Source organism: Pelodiscus sinensis, chromosome 3 (genome assembly GCF_052426305.1).
Source record: "Pelodiscus sinensis isolate ZL-2025 chromosome 3, ASM5242630v1, whole genome shotgun sequence".
NCBI lineage: Eukaryota > Metazoa > Chordata > Testudines > Trionychidae > Pelodiscus > Pelodiscus sinensis.
The window spans coordinates 110,318,329-110,339,758 of record NC_143054.1 but is presented as its reverse complement, the minus strand read 5'-3'; the positions used below and the strand labels follow the sequence as shown (position 1 = coordinate 110,339,758).

At 39.1% G+C, this 21,430-nt stretch overlaps 1 protein-coding gene across 8 annotated transcripts in view; it reads right to left on the bottom strand.

The window, feature by feature from the left end:
* The window catches only part of ESR1 (estrogen receptor 1), a 296,248-nt gene that overhangs the window by 27,212 nt on the left and 247,606 nt on the right, over positions 1-21,430 (bottom strand). For all 8 annotated transcript variants that reach the window (XM_014569514.4, XM_006114974.5, XM_089777297.1 and 5 more), the window contains one exon: positions 11,748-11,886. In XM_014569514.4, coding sequence (XP_014425000.1) covers positions 11,748-11,886 — 139 coding nt within the window. The remainder of the gene's footprint in view (positions 1-11,747; positions 11,887-21,430) is intronic.

The window sequence follows — 21,430 nt, the reverse complement described above, 5'->3', positions numbered from 1 at the left end:
TATTAAATGAGTTAAAGTAATGCCTTATGTATGGAAGAGCTTTTTATTTTTTGGCCAAGATCTAGAAACACAAATATGGGTTGAGGGATCCCGAGGAGAAGGAGCGGGGATTAAACTGGAAAGACACCTTCAGATCTGCTTTTCTTCAGTATTTGTTGCCTTTTAATTTACTAGAGATTTTTTCAATTAATATCCCAAGCTACAACAGCAGCTATCTTTTGCCCTTCAGATAACAGTATTTTTGTCAATTTCTGCAAAAACATGTGCCAATGTATGAAATCACAATCTCAGAATCACTGGCAATAGGGTAATTAGAAGTGGGCCCTACCTAACAGATAGAATCCACTCTGCTTGCCCCTCAAATAGTGAGAAAGTTTAGTTTGACCTTTTGCACTTTCACCCTCTTTCACTAAGAGTACATCTAGACTGTAGGCTTCTTGCACAAGAAGCTTTTATTGGAAGAGATCTTCCACAAAAACTTCTTGCACAAGAGCACATCCACACTGCAAAAGCGCAGTGAAAAACTGATGGGATTTTGCCAAAGAGAGAATCCAGACTGCATAGATGGTCTCTCGAAAGTAAGCACTGATTGGTAGCACACAATGGCCACCAGGGCACCTGTGCTTTTTCCTCTTTCCTCTTTTTGCTCAAAACCCTCTTCTTCCCCATGCACACACACCTTTTTGCAATAGAACCCTTTCGCAAAAAGGCTTCTTCCTTGTAGAAAGAGGAATGCCAATTGCGCAAAAACCCCTCTGTTCTTTCCATTTGCGCAAAAATGCACTTGAGGTGTGGACACTCCTGCTCTAATCCCACTGACCAAGACCAGAAACTTTAGGATCTTTACGAAGCATTTATAAATCTCAATTACCCACCCAGAGAATAATAAAACAAATTGAAAGAGCCAGATGAATACCCAGAAACCATCTACTTCAAGACAGATCCAAGAAAACCAACAATAGAACACCACTTGTCATCACCCATAGCCCCCAATTTAAACCAGTCCAACGCATTATCAATAAACTATAACCCAGGCATGTCCAAAGTCCAGCCCGCGGGCCAATTGCGGCCCGTGTTCTGGTTTAATACGGCCCCCCAGGTAATTTGGCAATATCTATCTTTTATGGCCCCCAATGAATCCATATGTATTGAGATGAATACATTGTAAAATCTCAGTTAATGTCAGTTGGTCTAAATCAGTTATAAATATATTTGGACACAACATGTATACTTGGTGTTATGTTCCTGTTCATATTTTTTGGACTTAAAAGTTGACAGACAACCTTTATTACCAATAATATGTAATGTACTTTACAATGTTCCTGACATATATTTCAGCTTCCTGGATTTTTTTTTCATCTGGCCTTCAGATATGAAAGGCAGAGTGATTTAACACCTGTTTAGATTTGTCATCCATGTGACGAAATGAAAAGTATGCCGTTTGCAATAAACTTTGCATAAAATAGTTAATTTGCATTTAATTTTAATGGTTCAAAGAATGTCAGGCAAAATGGTCGGCCCTCACGCATGTTCACTTCATCAAATCTGGCCCTCTTTGAAAAAAGTTTGGACACTCCTGCTATAACCTATGCTGGAACAGGATACTACACTCCAAGAGGCTCGTGGAGACAGACCCATAGTTTCATATAGACAACCATCTAACCTCAGGATGATTCTTACCAACAACCACAGGACACACCACACTAATACCAACACTGGAACTTTCCCTTGCAACAAACCCCATTGCCAGCTTTGTCCACATATTTACTCTGCTGACGTCATCATTGGGCCTAACCATGTCAGTTATAAGATCAAGAACACACATTCCTGTTCATCCAGAAATATAATCTTGTGCCAACTGTGTCCATCTGCTATGTATATTGGACAAGCTTCTCAGACACTTTGCCAAAGAATCAGTGCACACAAAACAGACATCAGACAGTTTCACAAAGAAAAAACAGTTTCTTGCCATTTCAACCAGACTGGGCATTGTCTCAATTACCTTATTACATGCATCATGCTTCAAAGAGACTTTAACACCAGACTACAAAGGGAAGCCTCAGAACTGTCATTCATGCTTAAATTTGACACTTTACGAATGGGCCTTAACAAAGATGCTAATTATTTTACCCATTACAAAGATAGCTTCCCCAATTATCACCCCTAATATCATTATCTCATAGAACTAACCTTCCCCCCTCACTCCCACTCTGTTCTAAAATCTGATTTGTCAATTATCACCTCTAATATCATTAGCTCACAGACATTTACCTCCCCTCCCATTTCCCCTCTGTTCTGAAATTTGATTTGTCCTTTTTATATGTGTTCACTTTTTTTTATTGTATCCCTTTGGTATATATGGTCATGCCAATTTTCTTCCACAATTTGATCTGAGGAAATGGGTCTGGCCTACAAAAGCTTATCACCTAATAAACCATCCTGTTAGTCTTTAAAATGCTGTATAGTCCTGTCGTATGTAGTGACTATCATTGTAGTAACTAGATGACAAATGCAGAAAATTATACAAGAGGATACATTAGCATCAATAACCATAAAAGCACAGTGATTCATTCTCAGCCCAAATGGAAATATCAAAATAGAACATCAGCAGCAAAGTGCATGAGAACTGGGAACAGAAAATAAAGCAATTCAGCACAGCCATAATGCACTATATTATTTGCAAAGGAAGTGAGAGATTCCATACTAAATATTACTAAATAGTGCATATTATCTGTTTTGTTACTATTGTGGAGTTTGTTGTATAATTACATGGGGTTAATTCAAGCAGGGATTATTTGCATTTACACAGGAGCCAACAGCATTGAAGGACACTGCCTTTATCATTCACATTGCAGTTTTACTTCCAACCATGCTGGGTTCAACTGTAGCTGGTAACCCCAGGAGGGTGGGAGCCAAGCAGGAAAAACTGAAACATGGAACTTTGGGATGGATGAAAGGACAGTCTTTAAAGACTAGAAGGGAAAGAGGAAGGCAGGGACTGCTGGTGAAAGGTTGGGAATCTTGGATAAATTAGGCTTATCTAGGCTTTAACAAGAGTCAGACCCTTCTCTCTTTTTATGCTTTTTCCTACTAATGAGAACAATCCTCTGTTTTGGGTCATTGTGTTCACACTGGTCACTACTCTCAAGGAGAAGACTTGCAGTGGCTGAATGAAGCCAGGCCTGCACAGATTACCATAGCCCAGTGAGAGAAGTGAAGGCCTCTCATTTGAGAGTGCAATTAGAGACTAGAGAGTGATGCGGGGGCTAGCTAGTCCTGATACACTGTTGTCCTGGATATGAAAGAAGAGGATTTTTACCATAAACAACTTCTTAACTATAGTCAGAATTAATTCCTTTGTTACTGAAGTACAGGCTGTGCACATTTTTGAGCTAGCATGATGATATCATTCCCCACTGTATACTACCTCTTATAGCACTGTTCTGAAGAGATGTTAACAACCCTTCACAAAGGTCCGGATCAGCAATAGCCTATATAGGCCATAACCTATATAAATGCATTTTATACCAGTTCAGGGGTTTAAAATGTCTCTTACTGCTAAATAGGAACCCATACTTCACTAGGTATTACGGAAATGAGTGCTTTACAAGTGCAAATAAATGCATAAGTAATCATTTATTTAGAAATCACTTTTCACTCAGTAGTAATATTACTTGGCACTGCCCAATCAATGTAGACTCTGGGTACATCTAGACTACAGGGTTTTGTCGACAGAAGTTTTGTCGACAGATACTGTCAACAAAACTTCTGTTGACATAGAGCGTCTAGACACATTCAGTTCTGTTGACAAAGCAAGCTGCTTTGTCGACAAAACTCTGTAGTCTAGACGCAACCCTACAGGCAATAACACCTTCTGTCGACAGAACTCTGTCGACAGAAGGTGTTATGCCTCGTAAAATGAGGTTTACCAGCATCGACAAAACTGCTGAGTTCTGTCGAGGTTATGTCGACAGAACTCAGCAGTAGTGTAAACGCTGGTATAGTTTTGTCGACAAAAGTCCACTTTTGTCGACAAAACTCAGTAGTCTAGACACACCCTCTGTAATACATTCAATTATTGGGAAAATAAAGCAAACGGGCATTGGACAAGTCAATTTAATCAAATTTTGCCGTTTTATTAGACAGGTCATATTTACTGTCCATTGAGATTGATGAAGTTTCAATCCCCATGGGGTGAATTTGGCCTGAAGTCTGGAGGCATTAAAACATCTTTTCTAGAAGGGTTCAGTCATCTTGATGAGAGGTGATATTTAATAGATCTTTAGGCTAACAGGTGGCAGAAACCTCCACCCTTCCTTATGCCTCTGCTATGATAATTATAAATAAAACTAGGGCTATGTCTAGACTGCAAGCCTCTTTCGAAAGAGAGCATCTAGACTGCACGTTGAACTTTCGAAAAAGCGGCTTGCTTTTTCGAAAGAAAGCATCCAGTGAGTCTGGATGCTCTCTTTTGAAGAAGCCCTATTTACATTGAAGAACGCCTTCTTTCGAAAGAAGAACTTTCGAAAGAAGGCGTTCTTCCTCGTGAAATGAGGTTTACTGCCATCGAAAGAAAAGCCGCGTTCTTTCGATTTAATTTCGAAAGAACGCGGCTTGAGTCTGGACGCAGGGGAAGTTTTTTCGGAAAAAGGCTACTTTTCCCGAAAAAACCCCTGAGTCTGGACACAGCCTAGGAGAGCTATTTTCTTCAAAACATGACAGCAATTGACACAGTGGTGCAGGGGCATGTAAGACACTGTTTATAAAGATTTGTTGCTGGGAAATCATATTTACACACCTCTGGGGTAACTTTGACTTTAGTAAAGGATTACAATCACAATCATTATGGGATTTTATTTATAGTTCCAAGTTCTGATTTCAAAAGTATCTTAAAATCATACTGTCATCACCATACCATAAATACCCAAGATTATCCAAAACTCTAGTCAGACTTTCTTCTGTCTTTTATAGTTATTTGGATTGTGAAATACCCTTGAAAATTGTTTACTGTGGCTAATAGAGATTCCAAATTCAAGTAAACAGAAATGAAAACTGTAAAAGGAATTGCAAGTCTGACACTTAAAATGTGTTTGTCTCATTCCCCCTAGCCTATAAGTGCAATGCAATAGCAAACCTCAAATCATATCAATAAAGCAAAAGGCAAAAGAGAATTTAGTCATTTTCTGCATTTTATTTGCTCTCTGCAGGCTGCTGCACTCAACTCTGTTAAGTAAGTGACTTGTTTACAGACTGGCTTGCTGTAAATTTGGTTTTCAGAGTGGATTACGTCACTATCATTGGTCTATTGAAAATAAAATATATAGATAGATGTTTAAAAATGTTTTCAAAATGCAGCAGTGGATTTAGTTAGTGTTTATGTGTCTGCTTCCTTGGCAGTAAATCTAAATAGCATGTCACTAATTAAATATTTTGAACCAAAGCCTAGCTTCTATTTTTTTCTAAGAAGTTGATAGTAAATTGGATCACCCATAGTTACTTCATTCTACACCAAAGTTTTACTTTTCACTTAATCAAGATTTATTAAGAGTGTGATGTCCTGAGACATTTGAAACATTTTACGAAATATGAGGGACAACATAAGCATCCTATAGTCCTATTCTGATTTTATTCTATTATGCTTAGTCTTTTATTGCAGACTCATTGCTGTAGTGTCTGAGTGCCTGAAAGCACAAAATGCACAAGAAACTCAATACAGTACGAGACAGTTTTCAGATGTGGTGGACACTTTCATAGCAATGACAGAAAAGCTAAATAAGAATGGAAACTTAAACTGCATTCAGCTAATGAATGCAGCAGATATTTATGCTAGGCATCAAATAATTTGATTCACCATAGTTGTGGGTTAAACAGGATACTCAGCCCAAATCCTCTGCCATTGTTCAGCATGGAAGGGAATGAAGCATCCCTTTGTGTATCCCTAGGAATAGACACAGCAAAGGAAGATGTCCCAGAAGATGATGGACAAGAATTTGTCCCAAACACACCAAATGGGACCAGCAAGCCAATGGTTTTCTCCCCAGCAAGACAAAAGTAGGCTGGCAGAAGAGTTGGGGTTTGCATAACAGTATTAGTACTTAAAAAACAACAAATGGTCTGGTAGCACTTTATAGACTAACAAAACACGTAGATGGTATCATGAGCTTTCGTGAGCACAGCCCACTTCTACAGATGACCACTGTTATACATTTTTGCAGGAACAATGATGGATCTGACACTCTACATGTAATTAGACAATATTAATGCTAAGTTGTTAACTTATTAATCAATTTCAATATTATTATCATGTTCCTGGTAATTCTAGCAACAGGACATGAACTGAAAGGGAAAGTCAAGCATCGAGACCAACAGCTTAAAAAGTTGCTCACTCTCTGGAGTGCTCCTGTGGTCATGGATAGAGGTACTCTACAGCCAGACACAACCCTTCAGCTGCACTCTGGAGCTTGCTGCTCTGCCCAGTCATCCTCTCCAACAAGAGAGAGAACGAACAAGATTGTTGGCACTGCAGGTCACATGATATCAGAGGCTAACCTTCAGCTAAATGTATTTACATATCTGGAGCTTAATACACCACTACTGACATAGCAGTGTACCAGGAAATCTGATATAATCAGAGGCTTAGGTGACATAAGCCAGTGGTCTGAATTCGCCGTTGCCGTCTGTTGATGACATGGGGGAAAAGGCCTCAGTGGCAGATCATATTTGCACAAAACACCTATTTTGCTAAGGTACACAGAAGAACGTTTGTCAAACTGTGGCAGTTTGGGGTTAAAATTCATTTGGGTTGAAATTAATTCATTCTTAGTTGTGGGGATAATGAAAAAATTACCTTTATTGTATGTTAAAGAGCAGCAGAAATGTACTTAAGCCATAGTTGAGGCAAATGATTTCCACCCAAGATACTGTGGCGTAGGTGTTTATGTACTGCTTGCATATTTTTTTGTTACTGTGTTATCCCTAATTGATGCTGTGTTCCCTCCTCCCTTAACAAAAGTTTTCTTTTGTTATTCACAGACTTGGTGAAAGAGGAAAGATTGTGTCTTAGACGTGTACCAGGGCAGTATTTACTTTTCTTGGGCTGGTTCTATTTTGCAATGTTAAATTTTTGTCACAAATAACAAGGAGCTCAAGATCAGGTCTAACAAATTTCAGTCCTGAACTAGTGACATCTTTAAATTCTATTTTCTTGGACACCATCCAGACCAGCAACATCTGCCTTATCCTGTGGAGAGCTAATCATCTCCCCTTTTCAACAGCTTAAAGCGCCTATGTCTAGCCCAGCCTGGTCATGAGATAAAGTTCAAAAAACTGTGTGTCATTCAGAAGAACCATGTCATCACTTTTTGTAAAAGGTATCTGTTTTTCTACTTTACAATAAGTATTAGCTGAGTTTCTATAAAGGTGTCAGCTATTACTTTAAAATTGTAATTATTATACCAAACTTTCCTTTTATTTAATCCCTAATAATGATCCCACCTCATTAGTGAAACAGCAGAAACATATTTTTATTTGAGAGTCAGGGATCAATTGTACAAACAGCATTCTTTACTCATAACATCTATTGCTATTCCTTCTACACAAGAGTGGCCAGGAAAATGGCTCATGTAAAAGACATCCCCATCCAGAGAAAGAGGACAGAGAAGAACATTTTACCTGCCAATGTAGACCTCCTCCTCTCCTCTTTTCTTTGGTTCCTCCCCCTTCCTCTCCCCACCCCCAATTAGATAAAAGAAGGGTAAAAAGTACTGTGGCGCTGCTCTCTATTTTGCAAATATTTCTTTGAAATCTTCTGAGAAAAATATCAAACAGAACAGATGGGTCCTTGGAAGGCAGAGATGTAATTTATGTTCTATTTTCCAATAATAGTCTATATTTTCTTTCCTGAAGTAATAAATTACACTACTAGTGTAAAAAGACTTAAAACTGTTTTAAAATTGCATTTTTTTTCTCTTGGGGTTGGGGTTGTTTTGTTGTTGTTGTTTGTTTTTTGTCCCGTACTGGTGGAAATATAAGTTTAAATGATCAGATAAATTCCTGCTCTGTACAGAGAAATGGTTTTATACATTTCCTAATGCCAAAGTACACACACAGAAAGGTTATGTGCTTCCATAGAAACTTAAGCAGAATTGGGCTTTTCCTGGGGCAATAAATCTCTTTTCCTGTCCTATTTCAGATTAGTTATTATACTATCACATATTAATATTTATACTGAGCTGCTGCTTTGGTATTTACAAATACCAAAATCTTGCTTCTTGCAGACTAGGCTGTACTTATCGTCTGGTTTGCACCAATTGCCTTGTATCAAAAATTACAGAGCAAGAATGCTCCAAAAGCATGCAACAATAGTATGAAGTTAATAATTTACTATGCAATATGGAATAATCCTGTGAAATTTATTAACAGAGGAAATTATTGAGAAAAACATTACAGGTTGGACCTTCCTGGTCCAGCACCATTCGGACCTGACTGGTCTTGAACGAGGGATTTTGCTGGATCAGGGGAGGTCCTTTCTAGCACCCCTGCCAACTAGTACCCCAGTCCAGCTCTGCTCCTGCCCTGACTGCCAGTCTCCCAGATGGCTCTCCCCCTGCCACCATCCATGCTGCTCGGCTGTGATGCTGGGCTTCCAACCCCACCAGCCCAGCCACGGTAGCCTGCAGCTCCACAAGCCCTCCAAGTTCCATTGCAGCAGATCACTGCTCCGCTCCCGGGGCTCCCAGCCCCAATGCGGCAGACTGCTATCCTGCCACCAGGGCTCACAGCCCCACCAGCCCTTCTGCAGCAGCACTGGCCCCACCTCCAGGTCCCGGCCCAAGCAGCCTTTCTGCAGTAGCCTGTAATCCCGCTGCCAGGGCTCCCAGCCCTGCCACAGCCGACCACTGCTCCGCCACTGGGCTCCTGTCCCAACTGCAGCAGACCACTGCCCTGCCACTGGGGCTCCTTGCTCTGCCATGACAGACTGCTGCCCCACCAGAGCCTGACAGTGCTCTGGCCACCCTGCCACCAGCTCAGCCAGACTCCCATGGCAGGGCTCTCACCTGCTGGCTCCCCGGTAGCCAGCCCAGCAGGCTTCCGGCTCCCACAGGGATCCTTCCTCTGGACCTCTACCAGGACTGTCTAGTCCAGCAACATCCACAGTCCTTCTGGACCATGGATGTTGCCAGACCAAACAGTCCTGGTTTTGAGAGTTTCAACCTATAGTAAATGTTTTCTTTATATAGTTTTGGTGGATCTAAATCCAGCACCCAAACATTCATACCCTTCTCACTATTACAATAATCATTTCAAAATATTTCTTGTGAATTATCATTTGAAAAATATAGTCCATTGATAGTGTTGAATGATGCATGCATACAATATTTATTGAGAGTTATGGTATATGACTGACGTGCGTTTAAACACCAGGCATATCAAGGGGAGTTGGTAAACAGTCTATTCTAAACAAAACAATGTGGGGTTACCTCAATTTACATATAAGCAGGAATCAGGACTATCAAGAGAGTAGGAAAAGGAGATTATAGAAAACAACAATTTGCATTTTTGCAAACACTAGTAGGGAGAGGGGAAACAGTATGGAATTTCCTTCACTGACAGACTTTTCATGTCACTTTCCTCATAGACTGAATAAACTTTATTTTCGGAGGTAATCTTGAGAACAATCCACTTGACTATAAAAGGAAGGAGCAGAAAATACCAAGTGATCTCTTTCACCTACAAAGACTAAGGGAGCAGCACTTTGGGCTTCTGGAAAAGATCCTGACTTGGGTGGCGAAATGAGCCATTATCTTACTTTGGGTGAGAAAAACCATTGTGAACAAGATGTCTTAAACAAAGCCTTAATGTTGCTAAATTAAGACTTTTAGATGCTTGTTTTCATTTTAAATTTCTAACTTTATCTCTTATGCTTGGTCACTTACAATTCCCTTTCTTGTTGTTAATCAACTTGTTCTACTATTAATTTCAACCAACAGCACTGTATTTAAGTAAAAGTGAATGTTAACTCCAGTCAATGTAGCAAGCTTCTGGGTTTTGTCTCTTTAAAAAAGCAAACAGATCTTTTAATTCCACTGAATGTTGCAGGAGAGGTCTGGACATTGCAGAGTACACAGGTCTAGGAAAGTGTTGGGGTCATCTGTTAACATCAAGCAGGTCGGGTAAAGACAAGAGTTCGTCTGTGATAACTGCTGGCAGGCTGTTGTTTTCAAAGTAGTTGAATCAGAGTTGTACAACACAGAGAACATGAAGCACATGTTGGTTGTTGGCTGTGTGTGTGACCCAGGCAGGGAGCCAAAACTAGCAGAAGCATTTTGGGGCACACAGGGTTATAATGCAAGGAGTGACACAACATTTCACTGATCTAAACTGCTCACCGCAACATGACATATATATTGTTAATGTTAGTAGAGGTGACTATAATAAGTTGGAGAGACTGTTTTTCTTCTAAAACACTTTTTTCAGCTCTTTGTATCGTTCTCAAAAATTCCTTTGGTGTTGAAACATGATTGTTTTCATGGACATAAGGACGGCACTTGCATTTACAGCAGATTAGCTAGGAAAACTTTTAAGAGGTGTCAATTCTCATGCTTAAGTGCATGAAATGAATGCCAGTTGAAATCAACAAGAAATTCTCCACTTGCATAGAACCATATGTGCAACTAGATAGTTGTTTTGCCATCTCCCTTGGAAGTACTGTATTTAGAAAGATATACTAAGTTTCAGGATACTGGATTTGACAGGGCACTGATCGGTTTTTCTTTAGCATTTCTGGGTCAGACCTTCTAGTCCAGCCAAGTTGAATCCAGAAAAAGAGAGTAAAGGTGTGTGATGGGGGCAGGACAGAGCCTACTTTAAACAACCAGAACAAATTAGAATATATAGTGAGCCTCTTTAATTATGCCACTGCCCATAGTCTCCAAGGTTTCATTTGACAATCAGATTTGGCTACGCTGAAGGAACTGCCAGTCACATCTACTCTTCTCTGATATGCCTTCTGCAACTAGGGTAAAGATTAACATAACATAGGAGATGCTGTACAAGCTGTAGCACCTACGTATTTTCCTACACTGGATGAGTCATCAAGCGGTCAATTAAGCCAGCTTTTGGATGACTTGGCACAACCAGAGTTTATCACATGCTTTTCCTCTACAGTGGAAAAGTATCAGAGGGGTAGCTGTGTTAGTCTGAATCTGCAAGAACAATGAGAAGTCCTGTGGCACCTTATAGACTAACAGATGTATTGGAGCATAAGTTTTCGTGGGCAAAGACCCACTTCGTCAGATGCATGTAGTGGAAATTTCAGAGGCAGTTATAAATATACAGGCATAAGAAAAGAGTTCCAATCAAGAGTAAGGCTAGGGATAACAAGGTCAATTCTGTCAGTGAGGATGAGGCCCACTTCTAGCAGCTGATGTGGAGGGTGTTCACCTGTCTGTCTCCTTTGAAAGAAAATTCCTGCAGCAGGAGAAGACCTTCTAACACCATACTAACTCACAACTGAAGGGCAGTCACCAAAACCACTTCCAACTGCGCTTTCAGTGGCTTTCTCTAAAGGTCACGCTTTTCATACTACCTATGCCAATCCTGCTTATGAAATGTGATGGAATCTCAGCAGCAGGTGAATTGGCTGCAGGCTAAAATGACTCCAAGAGATACATTCATTTAAATAATAATAATAATAATAATAATTAATTAATTAATAACAATAACAACAACAACAACAATTGACTAACCTGTCCAATAATAGGTTAGGTGCAAACAAGAGTTTTCCTGGGTGTTCCATTGAACGCCAAACTAGGCCAATCATCAGTATCTCTAACCAGGCACATTCTAGTAGATGTACCTGATCATGGAGTGTTAAATCCACAAAACCTGGGGGGAAAAAACCAAATAGGTTACTGAAGAACCGTACTCTGTGTGAAAACAATAATTAATTAAATATTTCTGTTAGTGCACCAAAATATTTAGAAAATCAGGCAACAGGGAATGCTAAGAGGGTTTAGGGCTGGATAAGCCAGATGGTCTGAATATATATATATTTTTTTTTTGTTAAAGCTGGTACCTTGTTTTCCTGTCTGACTCATATCTACATATACAAGTTATCATTTTTATCATCCATTTAGAAAACATGACAAAATGGAAACACTGACTAATAACATGCAATAATGTCTCCAATCACTCGGACCTGGAACATTATGAACTTCAAGCCAGAACAGATTTTTCATGAGCTCTCGAGCATCTAGCCACCTTGCAAATGCTTTTGCATGACACAGTACAACAAATATATTAGCAAGCATCACTGAAGCTCATGGATGCAAACATTTTCTTTTGTAGTAAGTTAATCCCTTTACTGAAGACATTGCAATTTGTCTCTTACTATAGGTTTTTAAAGCACTTGAGGCAACAAAGACTGATATGAATGTGACTTCTGTATGACATTGCAATATAAATAAATTAGTAAGTAAGTAAGTAGGTAGGTATATGGTGAAAGACAGTGTGTCAGTAAGGAAATAACAAAAACAAATGATACAATAAAAAGCACATTGTGTGGGTAGTCAGGGGGTATGCTAGTGAGACATATGGCCTTTCAACTCTCATGGTTCTGATTCTGATCTTGTTTATATTAATGTAAAGCAGAAATAGCTTCAATGCAGTTACACTGGTGTAAAACCGGATTAGGCCCTATGCTACAGGTCTGAAATAAAGTAGTAGCTTAGAGCAATGTTTCTCATTGCTGATTGGCACCAGCCCCTGAGATCTCCCTGACAAAGTTTAGGAAGGCAGCATGCCTGTGCCTGATATCAAAAAGGCTTAGAGAATGATCATCTGCTCTGGTTACCTGCCATTATCATCTGGTTGCCCATGTGAAGTGAGTTGCTAAGATTAATAGCAGTACAGATATGTCCACATCACAGAACAACTCCACCCAATTACAGTCATCACAGTAAACACACCTACGCTTTACTAGTAATAGAGATGTAATCGTGTTAGTCTGATCTTGCTGAAACAAAAGAAAGGACTATCCTAAAACCAAAGGGAAACCTCAGAACCGTCATTCATGCTTAAATTTGACACTTTACGAATGAGCCTTAACAAAGATGCTAATTACCTTACCCATAAAAAGATAGCTTCCCCAATTATCACCCCTAGTATCATTATCTCATAGATATTAGCCCTCTCTCTCAGCCCCTTTCTGTTCTAAATCTGATTTGTCAGTTTTATGTGTTCACTTTTATATATGGTCATACCAATTCTCTTCCAGAATATGATCTGAGGAAGTGGGTCTGGCCCACAAAAGCTCATCACCTAATACACCATCTTGTTAGTCTTTAAAGTGCTGCATAGTCCTTTCATTTGTTTCAGCTAGGCTTTACTAAGCATGGAGACCAGGGCTAAGACTACATTGACACTACTTTCTGGCTCCAGAGTGTGAAAAAACACACCAACCCTGAGCACAGCAAGTTACATCTCAGTAAAGCACCAGTATAGACAGGGCTTCAGTGCTAGGAGCCGCACTCCCAGCACTGTTAGCTACTCCCTTCCTGGAGATAGTTTACCTAAAGTGCTGAGAGAGTTCTCAGCCAGAGCTCTTGCTGTGACTACATAGTTGTATTAAAGTGCTGCCATGGCTGCATTTTAAACCTTCAAATGTAGACAAAGCCTGAATCCTCCCTTTCCTAGAAGTGGTCTCTTTTAAGGTTGCAGTAAACTTGTAGGATAGAGAGGAGAAGCATCCACTATTGTTGCCCCTGCTGCACATGTGCTGTGGATAGAAGACTTTTGTTTACAGGTCTGACAATCGGGCACTTTTCATAACTGTTACATTCAGTCCAAATGAATAAATAATCTACAGGTTGCATAATATAATGTACTAGATGATCTATTAAAAACAAAACACAGCCTTGAAGTTATAAAGATATACAACAACATGAACTGGACAACAAAAAAAGAGATTATTTAGAAAATCACAAATCTATGTGCTTCATTCAATGATTTGTAAATTCCAAGACTAGAAGGAACCACTATGGACATCTAGTCTGAATTCCTGTATAACACAGGCCACAAAAAGTCTTCTAAATTAATTCCTAAAAGAGATCTTTTACCCCCAAAAAAATCCTATCTTGATTTAAAAATTGCCAGTGATGGAGAATTTACAACCACCCTCAGTTAATCTTTCCAGTGGATATTTACCTTCACAGTTTAAAATGTATCTCTTATTTCTAGTTGCAATTTGAAATTCTTATGTGAATTTATAATGAGAGATTGATAATACAGAAAAATACATAGAAATTCTCTTGCAACAAATGTTATTTACCCTTTTTATTTAGTTCTCTCCAGTGCCGTGCAACTCTGGTCTGAACACTGGTAACATACCCCTGATCTTTACTATTGTGAAATATTTTTAAATATTTTATAAATGATTCATACTTTCACCTTAAAGCATAAAGGTTACATGGTAAACAGCCTTATTAACCAGGTACATGCTCTTGGCTTTCAAATAATATTCTCAATAGAAGTAAATGAATAACTTCCAAGTAATATACTGTGCACTATTTGTAGTCAGTAATGTACAATTGGTTTATCTCTCTCTTTTCTGCATTGAGATGTCTAAGAAACTGGCATTATATTTATTTCCAGGTTTCAAGCTGTTTATTGTGTTAAAAATGGGTTTTTAAATTAGTATAAAAAATAAAGAGGAGAGAGCGAGTACAACAAATATGGTTCATGGAAAATAAAACAAAATGTTCACATCTTTTCCTAAAAGCGCTGAAGTATGGATTTGTAGGTAATGCTGTAGCGTGTCAAACAAGGCTATTTGTAAGCTTCATCCTACTCATATTGTTGGTGAACTGTATCATATCTGAAAGGGACCTGGATATAATCAACAAGGTGCAGTGGGCTAGCGCAGCACATCTCAGTAAGCTGCTACTGTTTTGGAGCATGTACTCTGGGGTCTAAAAATCTAAGCTTTCAGATTTTAAAAAAGAAATTTGCTCCCACTTTGAAGATTCTCTTCACAACCATAAACTGTGCACTGATACACTGATGTCTCCCTGAATTTGCAGACACCCTAAAATAATAGACCTGAAGCCTAAACATGAGCATTGTTAACAATCATAGTACTAATCAAAGCATTCAAGAATGAACATACCTAAAGATAACCTCCTGACACTGCATGCAGAGTATGCAAGGAATAAGAATGGTCAAACAATGAAAGCTATCTACTAAATGGTGTGTCTCATTTTGGTTCCTCAGGTTGGGTTGTAAGCAATAACTTGGAGGAGTACCACTACTTTTGTTTCCAGTTTATCCTTGATTCCCCATTATTTCAAATTCCTATTCAGTGTATTAAAAGCCAATTATATTGCCATCATTTCACACTGTCCCACAATGGAATGCTTCTAAGAAAAAAATATATACTGCAGACAATTTGAATTTTTTTCAATTGTCCTAATCCACTTCACTGTAAAACTATGGCAGTTTTACAGTACTTTGAATGCCAAATTTTTGGCACGCCTGAAAAACCAGAGCCATATTTCACATTTGGATTCGGCCTAAAAGCAAAAACAAAGCCACCACTTCCTTTCTGAAACTCAGCAAAGTAATAAGTTAAATAAAAACAATAGCATCTCACATTTATATAGCTCTTTTCATTTCAAGAGCTCCCAAATAATTTAATAAAACATAAGAAGCAGCTTCACCCACCTCCAAAATACAACTACACAGTTGTTGCTTAGGAACAGAGTAACTGTAAATGAGCAAATGTCATGGAACTCAAAGTTTTGTGAACTGTTCATTGGGTTTGCAAAATAGGAGTTTGTAAGCCTTTTCTTCCTGTTATTTCAACTTATTTTATTCATTTTTTTTTAAATCAAACCCACATGTTCTTTTTAAGTTAATGGGAGATCTTCAATAAGAGCTAGTGATAGAAAATAATGTCTCAGTGCTAGACTGCCCTGTATAGAGTGTATTTATTTTTCCACATTAGAATTTCTTTTCCTCTCTATTCCATTTTTCACATGCTCTGTCCACTCTTCCTATTGTCTGCTCCAATTTTTAATCTTATTTGAATGCCCTCACACTACTACTCTGGGGATACTAGAAGCCTCAGGTGTAACAGAACTCTCTGTGCATATTTTTTTCACTGGCGCTGTTTTGGTTCTCCTTTCAAGCACCAACCCCAATCAGGGCAATAACATTCATGTTTAAACTGAACTTTGAAACCAAAAAGGACATTTAGGAAAAAAGTATGCTCATCCCTAACAGCAAGTGATGACAGTTAAAGACATGAAACAACAAAATGCTTTCTTAATAAATACTTGGCCAGATTTATCGATTGAGATACTACAGACACTCAAAATGTAATGCATACATTTGTAAAAATCACATTTTTGGCTACAACAATGTTGTAAAAAGGTCTGAAAGTAAAATTCTTTCAGGTTCTAAATATCTAATTTTAGTGATTTAAAAAAGCCCAACCAGTCCACTGTCAAAACATTAAAAATAAAGTATAAAGTATTAAAATCAGCTCAGTTCTGACGGTAAATAGAGCAGTTAGAGGTTCCATTTGACACAGGCACACATAATCCATAAGCTCTTCAGCAGAAGACAGCAGTGTATGTCACATTTACCCTGGCTACTGTAAGCTAGTATAAGGTAGTACGTTATACCTTATGCTAAACAACAGGAGGCAGAACATGTTAAAGCAGCAAACCAGTAGTGTGGAAGCAATACAATGTCCCTTCACTGACCATCTGGAAAAAATGGAGTGAAACAGGATAAGGCAGGTGTCACCATCTAAACACAGGCAGAGTAACCATAAATGGTGGGAGAAAGCACATACTTCTGTAATCTTTCATAGCCCTCTCTATTTGGGATGTGGAGCACTGCTATTGGAGGAAGTGTTACCATGAAAAAGTTTTCAAGGTAGATGGGAAGACACCCAACCACCTCATTAGCTCCTGGGGTAGAAATCATTCCCATGCTGACTTCATGCACACAGTTGTTTTGTTTTGACACAGCACTATGCAGTGTTCAATTGGCTTTCACTTATTGTTACACTGTTGCATACACATTGATTTAAATTTAATTCAGAACACAAAAAATAATGTGTTGGTTGAACTATTAGTGCAAACAACTCTTCCACTGTTCCAAGTTCCTGGACAAAGGGTACTTGTCTGTGTGTTTAAGGGACAACAACCACTTCTAGGTTGGAACACGCATTTCCACCATCAGTCCTGATGACAGGCTTGAGGTGCATTTCTGCTCTTCTGTGGGAGCTTTACTGATAATTTCATCTTGCTTATGAACAGTGAGAGTTTTGAAAACACCTAAATGTGAAGCAACCCAGGATCTGGTTATTAAGAATCCATTCCGCAACACCAATGGCTTCAGATTTCTATTTAAGGAGGTGGCAAAACTCCCATCAGTTTCAACAGGAACAGGATCAGACCCTATAAAATCATTGTAAGACATTATTGGCTTGTTTTACATCATTTGTATTTATACCCCTCTCCAGGCTGACAGACAACATGTTGTCTAGAACACTTTTCTCCATTACTTGGAAAGGGTTGCAGAAAAGGTATTTACATTTTCAAAAGCTCTCCATAATTACAAATGATCAAAATGATACACAAGAGCTTTCATTTATTTACTTATTTTAATTTTAAAGGATCTGTAGAGGAGTTTTTCAAGTGTGGCCTATGGAAAAGTTCAAAAGGAAAGTAAATAATTCCTTCGACAGTAGATGCATGATTGTACTTAAGTACAATAAATTTAGACTTGAAATTATATGGGAGCTCTCTTCGAACCCACATGCTCTCCACAGAAGGCCTTAACAGCAGTGTGGTACAACTACCATTTCACAGTTTTTATAGCTATCTGGCATTTCTTTATTCCCCAAATAGCAGACTTTCCACAATCTTCAAAAGAAGATGGAAAATGAATGAAAGCCATACAAACAAGGCTCCTAGCCTACATATACAAAAACAATCCCATCCATTGCTTTTGCACTAGGAGGATTACTACAGTGAATGTCTATCATTCTACAGTTATTTCTTTAAAAAGAGACCAAGGCTTGCCAGATGAAATATATGAAGTTTCTCTCTCAGCAGGAATCAATACTAGTAAGCATCCTCAGTTTTTCCTCTGATACAATTATAAACTTATCTGTTTTTCTTAGTTTTTATATCATGATTATAGATGGTCTCGGATATTGATGACAGCTAAAAACAATTGCAGGTGCGTGACACTGGTCACAAAAACACAAATAAACCTACAAACTCAAACTCCACTGGGGAAAGAAAAAAGCAAAAAAGCAAAAGGGAAAAAAAACAAAAAAACCATTTACATCTGATGTTGCAAGCAGACCTCTGTACGTACTTTCATGTCTCTGTACTTACAATATGATGTTAACTCGCTCTTGAGTTCCTTTTTAAAAGAAACATATTATTTGCAGTACTTTTTTTTTGTTTTCTATAACTTACCTAGTAATGCTATAGGTCAAACTTTATTCCTATCCTCAGGAGCCCTGAATGCATTATATATAACATATCACTCTGGCTCTTTCCTCCACACAGTTATTTTCTGAATCAATAACAGTTACAAACAAAGCCATTTTAATAAAAGTAGACTCAGGCCCAAAGCCTAAATCAAAACGTTGGTCTTTTCCTTTCTAATTAATTTTTCTATTTTGTGGCCTTTGTCTTCCCAGACTCTGGCCAGGCCAAGAAGAGCTAAAATGTCTTTTCTCACTGTATCTAGTCCACTGAAAATTGAAACTAAGAAATATTTTCAGAAACCTTACTCTGAGCTTTTCAACCGGTTTTTCATTCCTAAGTTTGGGTATGTTCAAAACCTTAGGCAAGAGGAGTGAATAGAAGGTGCAACTTAAGGTAAAGAGTCAGAAAGGAATGATTTGGGGATCCTGTTGCAAGTTTTCCACCATCTCCCACTGTAGTGTGTAGCACAAGCTGTGCCAGAAGAGGCAGGGCCTCAAGTGGAATGGGTGGGGCCAAGATACTTCCTTGCTTCCCCTCCCAAAGATCGTGATTGGTATGGGGGTGAGGGAGCATGTGAAATTTTGCCCCCTGTAAAGGTTCCCCCAGGTGCCCATGCTCCTGGTGTGGGAGGAGACTTTGCATGCTCCCCCTTCTGCCACCAGGCGAATCAGGGCTTGGTGGGGAGAGTGTGCAAAGTCTCCTCCCACTCTGCCAATAGTACGTGGCACTTCTAAGCACCACAAGCTCCTTGCAGGGCGGGGGTGGGGTGGAGGAAACTTCACATGCTCTCCCCGCCCCCAGGCCAATCAGGGCTTGGGGGCGGGGGAGTACACAAAGTCTTTTCCTAACCTGCCAAGAGCACATTGTGCTTCTAAGTGCAGTGCGCTCCTGGCAGGGCAGTGGAAACTTCATGCACTTCTTCCTGCCTCCAGACCCTAATTGGCCTGGTGGCCGGGGGAGCAGCAGGGCCTCAACAGGCCGAATCTGGCCCATGGAGGCCCTTGGCCCATCCCTGCTCTAGCTCTGGCAGAATGCCAGCCAGGTATTCCTCCACAATAATTGACTATTTAGGGTAGCTTTTTTACCTCTTTGCCACACCACAGCAAGGCAAAGAACCAGTATTAGACCAAAGCGGTATTTCTGAGCAGAACCATATATCCAACCCCTTTCGGTTTTCCACTCATCAGTCAAGAAGTTTTTCCCCTCTAGGATTCCAACTTCACTAGATTCTAGAACTATAATTTCTTAGGCACTGGCACTCGTTAGTAACTCCTGGCAAAATATCAGAAGAAGCAAAATTTTGAGTTAGTGAAGGGAACATGAAGTACTTAGAAGGCAACATTTCTAATAATAGATAATCCTCTCTGTTGCTCTGGCTGAGATAAAATATGTTCCACAACCTGCTCTACCTAAGGAAGTAAAGGGACGTACTGAATTGTCCTCCATCTACAGGTTACCTCAGGTACTGGGGACAAATAAGGCAGATAGCCAACTTTTGATATGTAAATTAGATTGCAATAGGCACAATTTCTAATAATAAAAGAGCCATTCAATGGGCCATAATGAAACACATGTAAAATCAAATAAAAAATAAAATGAAAAGAAATTAGCAAAACATTATTAAAATATTGTATCTCTTATCATCTGTCTCTTGCTTGCTGGATGTTGTCCCTTGCTTATTGCAGCTCCCAGATATAGTGTATATGAAAACATTTCACCAAACTCTCCCCCAAATCATTGACATGTGACAGTTCAGATTTCATCTATCATCTGCTATCATTTTCTCTCAGAGTATCTATGCAAGACATGGGATTTTTCATTTTCTTATTATTTTCCAGTGAGCAACACATTGCAAACAAAGCTCAACAAGACATTATACAACAGACAAAAATTGCGTTTGTTGTTGTTGTTCCCTTTAAACAGAACTTTCTAAAACAGCCCAATATGAAATACTTAAAACAACTTGTGTTCATCTTCTCTATACTAGCATAAACATTTAAACATACAAACAAACAACCACAAAGAACCAGTAAATTCAGAGTTAAAGCTGTCTTTCTATCCAAAGCCCATCCCATTATGCTCAAAATATACAAGAGGACCTGCTGAGCTGAGACAACTTAATGCTGAATTTCCTGGCTTCTGACTATAAGGTCTTCAAATCATCCAGAGGCCTCTTATGATAGAAGCCACTATCATCCAAGGACTTCATGGAAATCTGAGATATGGTCCTTTTTCAGGTACCTAGGTATTCATTTAGTATAACAAAGTATTGTTATTTGCAGCATTGAGAGTTTTGAAAAAACAGCATTATACACGAATAGAAGCTGCTTTACTGTTCAATACATTGATTCAGACCTTCAAAATCATGTACAAAAAGGCATCAATCTACATTGGGAACAAAGCTCTACAGAAATGAGGGGGAGAGACAATGGCAGGGAGAGGAGGGAGAAGATGGTCGTGAGGTAACATCCCTCTCAATAAGACGCCATCATAAGTAACAGCTCTGACACAAACATAAAGAATTGGTGATAGATTATAGACTAAAATAGATCTACTTAGATTAATCTGACATCCCAAGAACCACTCTCACAAGTTCCCCTCTCATGAATAAGCTAACAAAAGGTAAAAACAGCATACATTTCTATGAAACACTGATCCAAACTGAAGGATTCACATAGCACACACTCCAGTGAGGGGTCCAACTACAGCAAGGCAAGTAAACCAGCTGTGCTAGAAATGACCCAAGAACCACCGAGACAGAAGAAGGTTCCTTGTCTCGGAGCAAGAAAAACGACCATCAGAAACCTTGCCACTTTCCACTCCAAGCCTAAGGCACATTTCTTGGGCCCTGCTTTATGTAACAACATGCATATTTTGTAAAAAATCCTATATTAAAACAGGACATGTCTCAGCAC